The following is a 13,498-nucleotide window of genomic DNA, read 5'->3' as shown; positions in this document are numbered from 1 at the left end:
TGGAAATTGACCCAACAAGTCCATTTCAGTGTTTTCCTTCCATTTAAACAAATAGTCCTAATTATAGATACATGTCCTAAACAGCCTCATTCAACTGTTCACCATTAACCACTGAAGTAAATTCTACAGCTTCACAACTTTGTGTAAAGAGGATTTTTCCTGCATCTGTTCTAAACTTCTTAAATTTAGGGGAAGAATTTGGATAAAGTTCAAAAAAACAAACACTCAATTGGCAAAGCAAGTTTATTCCACGCCTTTTTTTCCAGTGCAGTACCTTAATTTCATGATATGTGTTCATTTGCTGCATGCCACCAGCGATAAGTGTGGTGTCGAGTGTTTGCACATCTGAGTAGGGAAGACAAAGTTGTCAGAGGCTAGCATGAATTCATGCCAGTCTGCTCTATTTAAAACATCTTCTCAAAGACAAATAGGGTGGGCCTTGTCAATAACATTTATGTCCCAAGAGAGCATAGGAAATAAGCCTGACTCTTTTAAAGGGAAGGTATATTTTCATTGGTGCATGTGTTAGACTTCATTTGCAGAAGGGACTTTTAACTGGGAAAGATAAAAGAATGGAACAATATAAGAGAGATATGATCCAAGTTTCTGCAACATAACACTGAGGGCCTTTGTGCAGAAGGTTAATCCTCATTCTACAGGTGGTCAGCTAAAACTGTGAAAGGCAATGGAAAATTCAGTTACTTAAGAGAATACACCTTAAATGTGATATCCATTAGTTGCACCTAAGTTCTCACACTAGTCAATGCACTACAACCCATGACTCATCTACCAGCAATCTCCATCAATCACATTAATAGCTTCATCTCACTTTTACAAGCTTAAAAGTGTTAAAAACCTCATAGCAACATCTCATACCACACACACACACACACACACACACACAGTACCAGCTCTTCAACCAAGCCACTCAATACATTGTATCACACATCAGTCAGTTTCATTTCTGTTGTAGGATAAAATGCATTTCACCATGATTGGTGTAGTCATAATGTAGGCCTAAAGTAGAGCTGAAAAGATCCAAAGTTGACTAAATGTTTCTATCTAATCCACCTTCTCATATCCCACTTCACCCTATATCACAATTTTGTCTGATTCCCAAGCTGCAGGGGGTAAAAACATGCAACAGTGAAAGTCTTTTTCCTAGGATGATGATGTCAGCTTGTATGAGTGGGCATAATACAAATTGAGGGGTGATAGATTTAAGACAGATGTCAGAGGCAGGTTCTTCACTCACAGAGTGGTAAAGGCGTGGAATGCCCTACTTGCCAATATCGTTAACTCAGTCACATTAGGGAGATTAAACAATCCTTGCATAAGCACATGAATGATGATGGGATAGTGTAGGGGAATGTGCTTAGAATAGTTCACAGGTCGGCGCAACATTGAGGGCCGAAGGGTCTGTTCTGTGGTGTTTGTTCTATGTCCTATGTTCTATTTTTTCCCCACTTTATTCACTGCAAACTTACACTGTGGGGTTGGGCTGGAGGGTCTGGGGAGAATGCTGTGGCAGGGTGGAGAGTATGGGGATGGTAGTGTGGGGTGGGGGTGGTGTGGGGTATGTGGGTGGGGGTTGTGTGGGTATGTGGGTGGGGGAGTGTGGATGTGTGGGGAAGAGCGGTAAGGACACAGGAGGGTGAGTTGGCGCACAGATGGGAGGGAGAATGGAGACATGGCAGGAGTGAGGACGTGAGAGAGGGTAGTGAAGACGTGGAGATGGGGTGAGGACACAGGAGGGAGAGTGAGGATATGGAAGGAGTGAGAATGAAGGAGGCAAGTGGGAGACTGGTTAGCAAGGTTAGATCTCACGGAATACAGAGAGAACTAGCCATTTAGATACAGAACTGGCTCAAAGGTAGAAGACAAAGGATGGTGGTGGAGAGTTGATTTTCAGACTGGAGGCCTGTGACCAGTGGAGTGCCACAAGGGTCGGTGTTGGGTCCTCTACTTCTTGTCATTTACAAAAATGATTTTGATGTTGGCAGGTGGGACTAGATTGGGTTGGGATATCTGGTGGGCATGGACGGGTTGGATCGAAGTATCTGTTTCCATGCTGTACATCTCTATGACTCTGTAAGTAGGTGTAGAAGAGTGAGGATGTGGTCATGAATGGGAGGAAGGGAAGAGTAGAGCAGAGAAGAAATGGGAGGAGAATGGGGGGGGGGGGGGGGGGAGGCCTTCTGGGGTTTCTGCATCGTCCCCACTTCTCTTGTACCCTCACTCCCCTACCATGTCCTCACTACATCCCTGCATTCTCCCTACTCTTACATCCTAACTCCCTCTCCCCTCATACCTGCTCGGTCTGCTCCTCTCCTATGTCCCGATGGTGTTCTTACTCACCTCTTCTCAGATCATCAGTTCCTCCTCCTGTATCCTCACTCCCCTCCCGCATCCTCCCCTATATCCACACTCCCATTCCTGTATCTTCAATTCCACCTAATTCTCACTCCCCACTTTCATCCTCACTCCTCCTGTATCCTCTTACCCCCCTCACGTTCTCACTCCTGCTATGCCTTCACTCCCCCTACCATCTTGTGTTCTGATCTCCCCTATGTGTGCCCACTCACCCTCCTATGTCCTTACTCCCCTACCTCTCCTGCATCCTGACTCACCCTCTGTCAGTGTTTTCTGTCTTGCTCCCTTCCCAATTTTCACTCTCCCTCCACTATGGTGGAAGGGGATCACCTATTATTGCTCAACTATTAATCCAGAAATACAGTTAATGTTCTGGACACCCAGGTTCAAATCCTGCCAAGACAGATGGTAGAATGTGAATTCAATAAAAGACAATTTGGAATCAAGAATCTACTGGTGACCATGAATCCATTGTCGATAGTCGGATAAACCTATCTGGCTCATTAGTGTTCTTCAGGGAAGATAATCCTCAACTGCCCTCTGAAATGGCCTAGCAAGCCATTCAGTTATACCAATCACAATGTATCAAGAAAGAAACGAAACCAGTTGGACCACCCAGCATTGACCTAGGCATCACTAAAGAAAATGGCAGAAACAACTCTACCAATCCCCAAAGTCCTCTTTACTAACATCTGTGGGCTAGTGCCAAAACTGGGAGAGCTGCCACACAGATTGACCTAGCAACAACCTGACTTAGTCATACTTATGGAAACATACGTGACAGACAGTGTGGGGAAAGTGAGGACTGCAGATGCTGGAGATCAGAGTCGAGCATATGTTGCTGGAAAAGCACAGGTCAGGCAGCATCCGAGGAGCAGGAGAATCGACATTTCGTGCATAAGCTCTTCATCAGGAATCCTCTATTGGATAATGTCCCAGAATCCAAAGTGGAGTGGTCCTGGGAGTCTTCAACATTGACATCACACCCCATAAAGTCTTATGGCTTCAGGTTAAACATGGGCAAGAAACATCCGACTGATTACCACATACTATCCTCACTCAGCTGATTAATCAGGTTTGTTTTTTGAATCTGACAGCATGGAGACAGGCCCTTTGGCCCTAACTGGTCCCTGCTGATATGTTAGGCAGGCATTGAGGAAGGAGATGTAGCTGTGGTAGCGAGTCTGCTTCTGGATGTAGCTGAAGAGCTTCAGGGCAGAGGAGATTATCTGGGCAGTGCAGTGAGAGATAGACTCACTGAGATCCATGTAGAGAGATGAGGAGGACTTCTTCAAGGTAGGCATCCTTGAAAGAGGCTTTTCATTAGGGTTGAAATCAACTAGGAGAAAGTAAGGACTGCAGATACTGGAGATCAGAGACGAGGGTGTGGTACTGGCAAAGAACAGCATGTCAGGCAGCATCTGAGGAGCAGGAGAATTGACGTTTCGGGCATAAGCCCTTCATCAGGTGGTCTTATATCTGAAACGTCGATTTTCCTGCTTCTCGGATGCTGCCAGACCTGCTGTGCTTTTCCAGTACCATACACTTGACCTCATCCTTACCAATCTGCTGGCTGCAGATGCATCTGCGCGATACAGTATTGGTAAGAGTGACCACTGCATAGTCCCTGTGGAGATAAAGTCTTGCCTTCACTTTGACAATAACCTCCATTATATTGTGTAGCATTATCACCATGCTAAATGGGACAGACTTTGAACAGATCTAACACTGCAAGATTGGCCATCCATAAGACTCTGTGGGCCATCAGCAGCAGAATTGCATTTCAGCACAGTATACAACCTCATGGTCTGGTATTACCCCAACTCATTCATTAACATCAAGCCAGGAGATCAATCCTGGTTCAATGGACAATACAGGATGGTATGCCAATAGCAGCACTAGGCATACCCGGAGATGAGGTGTCAATTTGGTGAAGCTACCAGACAGGACTACTTGCTTGCCAGACAGCGTAAGCACCATGTGACAGACAAAACTAAGCAATCCCACAACCAAAGGATGGTATCTAAGCTTTGCAGTCCTGTCACGTCCAGATGTGAATGGTGGTGGACAATTAAACAACAAACTGGAGGAGGAGTCTCCACAATTATCTCCATCCTCAATGATTGAAGAGCCCAGCACTTAAGTGTAAAAGATAAGGCATTTGCAGCAACCTTCAACCAGAAGTGTCAAGTGGATGATCAATCTTGACATCCTCCAGTGGTCTCCAGTATTAAACTAAATAGCTGTGGGGGGACAAACTGGAAGTTTAACAAGGAAGTTAAAGGGAAAGTTATAACAAGAGAAGTCAAGAAAGACAACGGAATCAATGGAGCAGAAAGCTCAAAAAAGAATCATGCCGTAAGGTAAAGTGAAATAGGGATTGATAGAAGGATGAGGGGAGTAACAAATTAAAAATATTATATATGAATGCATGAAGCATTAGAAATAAGGTGGATGAGCTTGAGGCTCATTGGGAAATTGGCATTTACGATGTTGTGGGGATAATGGAGACATGGCTTCAAGTGGACAGGGCCTGGGAAATGAATATTCAAGGCTATACGTGCTATCATAAGAACAGACTGACTGGCAGAGGGGATGGGGTGGCCCTGTTGGTAAGGAATGATATTCAGTCCCTGCGCGGGAGGATCTAGAATCAGGGGCTGTAGAGTTAGTATGGATAGAGCTGAGAAATTCTAAGGGTAGAAAGACCCTAATGGGAGTTATCTACAGGCCCCCAAACAGTAACCCGGCTGTAGTGTGTAAGTTGAATAAGGAGCTGAAATTGGCCTGTCGTAAAGGTATTACTACAGTTGTTATGGAGGATTTCAACATGGAGGTAGGCTGGGAGAATCAGGATGGTACTGAACCCCAAGAAAGGGAGTTTGTGGAGTGCCTCCGAGATGGATTCTTAGAACACCTTGTGCTGAAGCCGACCAGGAAGAAAGGAATTCTGGATCTGGTGTTGTGCAATAAACCGGATTTGATCAGGGACCTGGAAGTAAAGGAGCCATTAGGAGGTAGTGACCACAATAAGGTTTAATCTGCAGTTTGAAAGGGAGAGGGTAGAATCGGAAGTGACAATATTTCAGTTGAATAAGGGGAACTATGGAGCTATGAGGGAGGACCTGGCCAAAGTTCAATACCCTAGCAGGGATGGCAGTGGAACAACAATGGCAGGTATTTCTGGGTATAATGCAGAAGGTGCAGGATCAGTTCATTCCAAAAATGAAGAAAGATCCTAAGGGGAGACAGGGGTGGCCGTGGCTGATGAGGGAAGTTAAGGACCATATAAAGACAAAAGAGAAAAAGTATAACATAGCAAAGATGAGTGGGAAATCGGAGGACTGGGAAGCTTTTAAAGAACAACAGAGGATAACTAAAAAGAAATACGCAAAGAAAAAATAAGGTACGAAGGTAAACTGGCCAAAACTATAAAGGAGGATAGTGAAGGCTTTTTTAGGTAAATGAAAAGAAAAAAAATGATTAAGACTAAAATTGGGCCCTTGAAGACAGAAACAGGTGAATTTATTACGGAGAACAAAGAAATGGCAGAAGAGTTGAATTGGTACTTCAGATCTGTCTTCATTGGGGAAGACATGAGCAATCTCCCAGATGTAATAGTGGCTGAAGGACCTGAACTGAAGGGAATTTATATTAAGCAGGAAATGGTGTTGGAGAGACTGTTAGGTCTGAAGTCTGATAAGTCCCCGGGACCTAATGGTCTACATCCCAGGGTACTGAAGGAGGTGGCTCTAGAAATCGTGGATGCATTGGTGATCATTTTCTAATGTTCTATAGATTCAGGATCAGTTCCTGTGGATTGGAGGGTGGCTAATGTTGTCCCACGTTTTAAGAAAGGAGGGAGAGATAAAACAGAGAATTATAGACCAGTTAGTCTGACCTCAGTGGTGGGAAAAATGCTGGAGTCAATTATAAAGGACGAAATTATGATACATCTGGATAGTAGTAGCAGGATAGGTCAGGGTCAGCATGGATTTATGAAGGGGATGTCTTGCTTGACTAATCTTCTAGAATTTTTTGAGGATGTAACTCTGAAGATGGACAAGGGAGATTCCGTGGATGTAGTATACCTGGACTTTCAGAAAGCCTTTGATAAAGTCCCACATAGGAGGTTAGTGAGCACAATTAGGGCACATGGCATTAGGGGCAAAATACTGACTTGGATTGAAAATTGGTTGGCTGACAGGAAACAAAGAGTACTGATAAACGGCTCCCTTTCGGAATGGCAGACGGTGACCAGTGGTGTGCCACAGGGATCAGTGCTGGGTCCGCAGCTTTTTACAGTGTACATTAATGATATAGATGAAGGTATTAAAAATAATATTAGCAAATTTGCTGATGACACAAAGCTGGGTAGCAGGGTGAAATGTGAGGAGGCTGTTAGAAGAATACAGGGTGACCTGGACAGGCTAGGTGAGTGGACGGATGCATGGCAGATGCAGTTTAATGTGGATAAATGTGTGGTTATCCACTTTGGTGGCAAGAACAGGAAGGCAGATTACTACCTAAATGGAGTCAAGTTAGGTAAATGGGCAGTACAACGAGATCTAGGTGTTCTTGTACATCAGTCAATGAAAGCAAACATGCAATACAGCGGGCAGCGAAGAAAGCTAATACATGCTGTCCTTCATAACAAGAGGAATTGAGTATAGAAGCAAAGAGGTCCTTCTGCAGCTGTACAGGGCCCTGGTGAGACCGCACCTGGAATATTGTGTGCAGTTTTGGTCTCCACATTTGAGGAAAGACATTCTGGCTATTGAGGGAGTGCAGCGTAGGTTCACGAGGTCAATTTCCGGAATGGCGGGACTATCTTACGCTGAAAGATTGGAGCGACTGGGCTTGTATACGCTTGAGTTTAGAAGGCTGAGAGGGGATCTGATTGAGACGTATAAGGTTATTAATGGATTGGACACTCTGGAGGCAGGAAGCATGTTTCCGCTGAACCAGAGGACACAGTTTAAAAATAAGGGGTAGGCCACTTAGAACAGAGTTGAGGAGAAACTTCTTCACCCAGAGAGTGGTGGGTGTGTGGAATGCTTTGCCCCAGAAGGCTGTGCAGGCCAAGTCTCTGGATATTTTGAAGAAAGAGTTGGTCAGAGCTCTTAAGGATTCTAGAATCAAGGGTTATGGGGATAAGGCAGGAACAGGATACTGATTGAGGATGATCAGCCATGATCATAATGAATGGTGGTGCTGGCTTGAAGGGCAGAATGCCTATTCCTGCACCTATTGTCTATTACAGATATCAGTCTTCAGCCAATTTGATTCACTCCATGTAATATCAAGAAACAGCTGGAAGCACTAGATACTGCAAAGGGTATTGGCCCTGACAACATTCCAGCAATAGTACAGAAGGCGTGTACTCCAGAACTTGCTGCTCCCAAGGTCAAGCTGTTCCAAAATAATTACCACACTGGTATCTATCAACTCTACAATGTGGAATATTGCCCAGGCATATCCTGAACACAACAGTCAGACAAATACATCCCAACTAATTGTCCCATTAGTTTCCTCTCGATCATCAGTAAAGTGATGGAAGTTGTCATCAACAGTGCTATCAAGCAGCACCTGCTCAGCAATAACCTGCTCAGTGATGCACACTTTGCATTTCGCCAGGACTAATCAGTTCCTGATTTGGCTTTGTCCAAATACGGACAGAAAAGCTGAATTCCATAGGTGAGGTGAGAGTGGCATTAAGACTGCATTCAACTGACTGTAGCATCTGGAGTCTGAGCAAAACTGGAATCAATGAATATCAGGGGGCAAACTCTCCACTGGCTTGAGTCATACCTGGCATGTAGGAAGATGGTTGTAGTTGTTGGAGGTCAGTCATCTCATCTCCAGGACATTTCGACAGGTGTTACTCAGGGTCATGGTTCAGGCCAAACGACTTTCATTGCTTCATCAATGACCTTCCCTCCATCAGAAGGTCAGAAGTGGGGATGTTTGGAAATGATTACACAATATTCAGTGCCATTCGTGATTTCTCAGATACTGAAGCAGTCCATGTTCAAACACAACAAAATCTGGACAATATCCAGGCTTAGGTTGACAAGTGGCAAATAATACTTGCGCCACACAAGTGCCAGACTATGATCAACACCTATAAGAGACAATCTAACCACTGCTCCTTGACATTCAGTGGTGTTACCGTCACTGAATCCATAACTATGAATATCCTGGTGGTTACCATTGACCAGAAACTCAACTGGTCACAGAGACACAGTGGCTACAAGAGCAGGTCCAGGCTAGGAATGCTGTGCCAAGTAACTCACTTTCTGGCTCCCCAAAGCCAGTTCACCATCTACAAGGCACAAGTAAGGAGTGTGGTGGAATACTTCCCACTTGCCTAGATGGGTGCAGCTCCAACAACACCTGAGAAGCTTGACACCACCCAGGACAAAGCAGTTTGCTTGATTGGCACCACATCCAGAAGTATCTACTCCCTCCACCACAAATGCTCAGTAGCAGCATAGTGCACTGTCTCTAAGAAGCACCTGCAGAAACTTATCAAGGATCCTTAGACAGCACTTTCCAAACCGATGACCACTTCAATCCAGAAGAACAAGAACACCACCCTTCACAAATTCCCCTCCAAGCCACTACCATCCTGACTTGGAAATATATCTTCATTCCTTCACAGTTGGTGGGTCAAAATCCTGGAATTCCCTCCCTAAGGACATTGTAGATCGACCAGCAGTACTTTGATTGCAGCAGTTCATAAAGGTAGCTCACCACCAACTTCTCAAGAACGACTAGGGATGGGCAATTAAAAGAAAACTGGCCAGCCTGCAATGTCCACTTCACACGAGTGAATTTAAAAAACCTCTCTTGCCCTCACTTCTCCCCTATGTGCTCACTCCAACTCCACCTCCATCCTTCCCTTCCCCTCCCTCCCTCCTGTGTATTCACTCCCTCTCTCTTCTAATGTCCTCACTCCCCTTCAATGTTCTCACCCCTTTTCTTTCCTGCATTTCCATGGTGCAACCTTTGATTGTGATATCATCAAAATTTTATTTGATGACATGTTTCACATGCAATTTTGCACATGCATATTTCCAGATTAGTACATGCAGAGTTGTGGATGTCAGCATACATTCATAATGCTTACTTAATTTAGTTTAAGATGATTACCTGTAACAAACAGGGAAAACTGGTCTGTGTTGTCTATCAACCTTGGTGAAAGTCAGGTACTTGGGAATTTTGCATATTTGTTTCAAAAATTTGAACTTTTGTGACAATTCCAGGGCTTGATTTCCAGTTCATTACTCCAGTGAGCCATGACAACACAAAATGCAGACTTCATTTTGCACCCAAAACTATCCGAAGTGCTGAAAATACAGATGCAATCGGGCCAAATCTCTCATGTTTAATTGTATATGTTTGGCGTTTTGTTCTGAATAATTCATATCAGTTTGATATCTTTCTTATCCTATCTTTCATCATTTTAAACATTCCTGCCATATTTCTGTCTCGATCAAATGAATAAAGCCCAATTTTAATGCCCCCCCTTCATATTTGTATTGCTTTAGCTCACCATATGAGTTTGTAAATATGTCAGTTACAGTCATAGTATATAGTTTTCAGTCAAAGTCTGACACACAAAAAAAAGTACACTTTCATTAAACTGCGTATGTAATTTATAGGTTGGAACAAGAGGCTAAATGCATCAAACAGATAGAGAAAGCCAAACAGGAGGAAAAGCTGATTAAACTAAAGGAAAATGAAGAACTAAGGTAAGATGTGTGCTACATCTTCTGCTTCACTCCAAGGTTACCTTGGATGTCAGCAGTTAGCCCAAGGATAGTAATAGATAGTGTGAAACAATAAACATCTGCAATAGTAGAAATAGTTCTTGTGTGGGTTTAACAGACACCAGCCCTGAAATTTTATCTGTTACCCAGACATGATTTTGGAAGTGGGGGAAAGTGAGAACTGCAGATGCTGGAGATCAGAGTCAAAGAGTGTGCTGCTGGAAAAGCGCAGCCAGTAAGGCAGCATCCAAGGAGCAGGAGAATTGACGTTTTGAGCATCAGGATGAAGAGCTTATGCTTGAAACGTCAATTCTCATGTTTCTTGGATGATACCTGATTTTGGAAGTGCGAGCTTGCCTAGTTGATATCATCGACTGATATTGTGAAGAAAGGCAAAAGCTTAAAGTCTGGGATCTAGATGGTGGACTTCATCAATTATGTTATATTTAGCAAAAGATTTTAAAACTGCCAATTGTCAGTCAAGCATCCTTATAAATAAGCAATCAAACTGGTTTATAATGCAGGAGGGAAGAAGCACAGCTCCAAAGGCTGCTGGAGGAGACCAAGAGAATGAATTTGGATCAAAAACATTCATTTGAAGAAAAGCTTCAGCAGGTACTTTCAGAAAGTAAGATTAATTATAAAAACTCTTGGAAAATGCTATGGATGGTTTCGTTTATGTAAGTGTTCTCACACAGATTTGTACTTTCTCTCATTATTCAGATGTCATTCTTGCTATTGATTTGCATAACACATATAATTTCATGAATGCAGGGGTCATATCTTCCTTTTCTGTCTCATTTATTCAGACAAATGAGGAATATTGGAAAATCACAGTAAATAGCAAAACCAAGTCCCATGTGGACAGTTGCTCTACAGGCTCCCAATGTATTCAGTACTAAGTAACCAATCCCTTCATCCATTAATGAATTAAAACAACCAGTGCATGCAATGCCAAAACAAAATCCAAACTAATTCTAACAGCGGAGGTCCAAATAATCCAGCCAATAGAGCCATAGAGATGTACAGCATGGAAACAGACCCTTCGGTCCACTCCATCAATGCCGACCAGATATCTTAACCTAACCTAGTCCCATTTGCCAGCACTTGGCCCGTAACCCTTTAAACCCTTCTGATTCATATACCCATCCAGATGCCTTTTAAATGCTGTAATTGTACCAGCCTCCACCACTTCCTCTGGCAGCTCATTTCATACAGGCACCACCCTCTGCATGAAAAGATTGTCCCTTAGGATTTTTATATCTTTCCCCTCTCACCCTAAACCTATGCCCTCTAGTTCTGGACTCCCCCACCCCAGGGAAAAGACCTTGTCTATTTATCCTATATGCCCCCCAGGATTTTATAAACCTCTATAATGTCACCCCTCAGCCTCCGACGCTTCAGGGAAAAACAGCCCGAGCCTACTTAGACTCTCCCTATAACTCAAATCCTCCAACCCTGGCAACATCCTTGTAAGTCTTTTCTGAACCCTTTCAAGTATCGTAACATCCTTCCAATAGGAAGGAGACCAGAATTGCACTCAGTATTCCAAAAATGACCTAACCAATGTCCTGTACAGCCATGACATGACCTCCCAACTCTTATGCTCAATCCTCTGACCAGTAAAGGAAAGCAGTAAACGAAATGCCTTCTTCACTATCCTACTTACCGGCAACTCGACTTTCATGAAACTGTGAACCTGCACTCCAAGGCCTCTTTGTTCAGCAACACCCCCCAGGACCTTACGATTAAGTGTATAAGTCCTGCTCTGATTTGCTTTTCCAAAATGCAGCACTTCGCATTTATCTAAATTAAACACTATCTGTCACTCCTAAGCCCATTAGCCCATCTGATCAAGATCCCATTATACTCTGAGGTAACCTTTTTCGCTGACCACTACACCTCTAATTTTGGTGTCATCTGCAAATTTACTAACTATACCTTCTATGTTCACATCCAAATAATTTATATAAATGACAAAAAAATAGTGGACCCAGCACTGTTCCTTGTGATACACCACTGGTCACAGGCCTCCAATCTGAAAAGCAACCCTCTACCACCACCCTCTGTCTTCTACCTTCAAGCCAGTTGTGTATCCAAACGGCTCGTTCTCCTTGTATTCCATGTGATCTAACCTTGCTGACTAGCGTCCCATGAGAAAACTTGTCGAACACCTTACTGAAATCCATACAGGTAACATCTACTGCTCCCTCCTCATCAATCCACTTTGTTATTTCTTCAAAAAACTCAATCAAGTTTGTGAGACATGACTTCCCATACACAAAGCCATGCTGACTATTCCCCAATCAGTCCTTGCCTTTTCAAATATACGCACATCCTGTCCCTCAGGATTCCCTCCAACAACTTGCCCACCATCAATGTCAGACTCACCATTCTATAGTTCCCTCGCTTTTCGTTATCACTTTTCTTAAATAGTGGCACCACGTTAGCCAATCTTCAGTTTTCTGGCACCTCTCCTGTGACTACTGATGATACAAATATCTCAGCGAGGGCTAACAATCACTTGCCTAACTTCCCACAAAGTTCTGGGGTACACCTGATCAGGTCCTGGGGATTTATCCACTTTTATGCATTTCAAGAAATCCAGCACCTTCTCCTCTGTGATATGGACACTTTTCAAGATGTCACCATCTATTTCCTTACATTCTATATCTTCCATGTCCTTCTCCACAATAAATACTGATGCAAAATACTCATTTAATATCTCCTCCATCTCCTGCGACTCCACACATAGGCTGCCTTGATGATCTTGGAGGAATCCTATTCTCTCCTTAGTTACCCTTTTGTCCTTAATGTATTTGTAAAAACCCTTTGGGTTCTCCTTAACCCTTTTTGCCAAAGCTATCTCATGTTCCCTTTTGCCCTCTTGTTATCCCCTTAACTATACACCTATTGCCTATATACTGTTCTGAGGATTCACTCGATCTCTTTTGTCTATATCTGACTTATGCTTCCTTCTTTTTCTTAACCAATTCCTCAATTTCTTTAGTCATCCAGCATTCCCTACACCTACCAACCTTTCCTTTCACCCTAATACTGTCTCTGAACTCTCATTAACTCATTCCTGAACACTTCCCATTTTCCAACCGTCCCTTTACCTGCAAACATCTACCCCCAATCAGCTTTTGAAAGTTTTTGCCTAATACCATCAAAATTAGCCTTCCCCCAATTTAGAACTTCAACTTTTAAATCCTGTCTATCCTTTTCCATCACTATTTTAAAACTATAGAATTATGGTCGCTGGCCCAAAAGTGCTCTCCCACTAACTCCTCAGTCACCTGACCTGCCTTATTTCCCAAGAGAAGGTCAAGTTTTGCACCTTCCCTAAT

At 43.4% G+C, this 13,498-nt stretch overlaps 1 protein-coding gene across 1 annotated transcript in view; it reads left to right on the top strand.

The window, feature by feature from the left end:
* LOC140491660 (uncharacterized) overlaps window positions 1-13,498 on the top strand; it is a 255,833-nt gene that overhangs the window by 160,760 nt on the left and 81,575 nt on the right. The window contains exons 12-13 of the mRNA XM_072590156.1: window positions 10,041-10,130; window positions 10,673-10,763. Of these exons, the coding sequence (XP_072446257.1) occupies window positions 10,041-10,130; window positions 10,673-10,763 (181 nt within the window). The remainder of the gene's footprint in view (window positions 1-10,040; window positions 10,131-10,672; window positions 10,764-13,498) is intronic.

This window comes from Chiloscyllium punctatum, chromosome 19 (assembly GCF_047496795.1).
Source record: "Chiloscyllium punctatum isolate Juve2018m chromosome 19, sChiPun1.3, whole genome shotgun sequence".
Classification (NCBI taxonomy): domain Eukaryota; kingdom Metazoa; phylum Chordata; class Chondrichthyes; order Orectolobiformes; family Hemiscylliidae; genus Chiloscyllium; species Chiloscyllium punctatum.
Note: the sequence above shows the minus strand (reverse complement) of the source record. Positions and strands in the feature narration are given on the sequence as shown.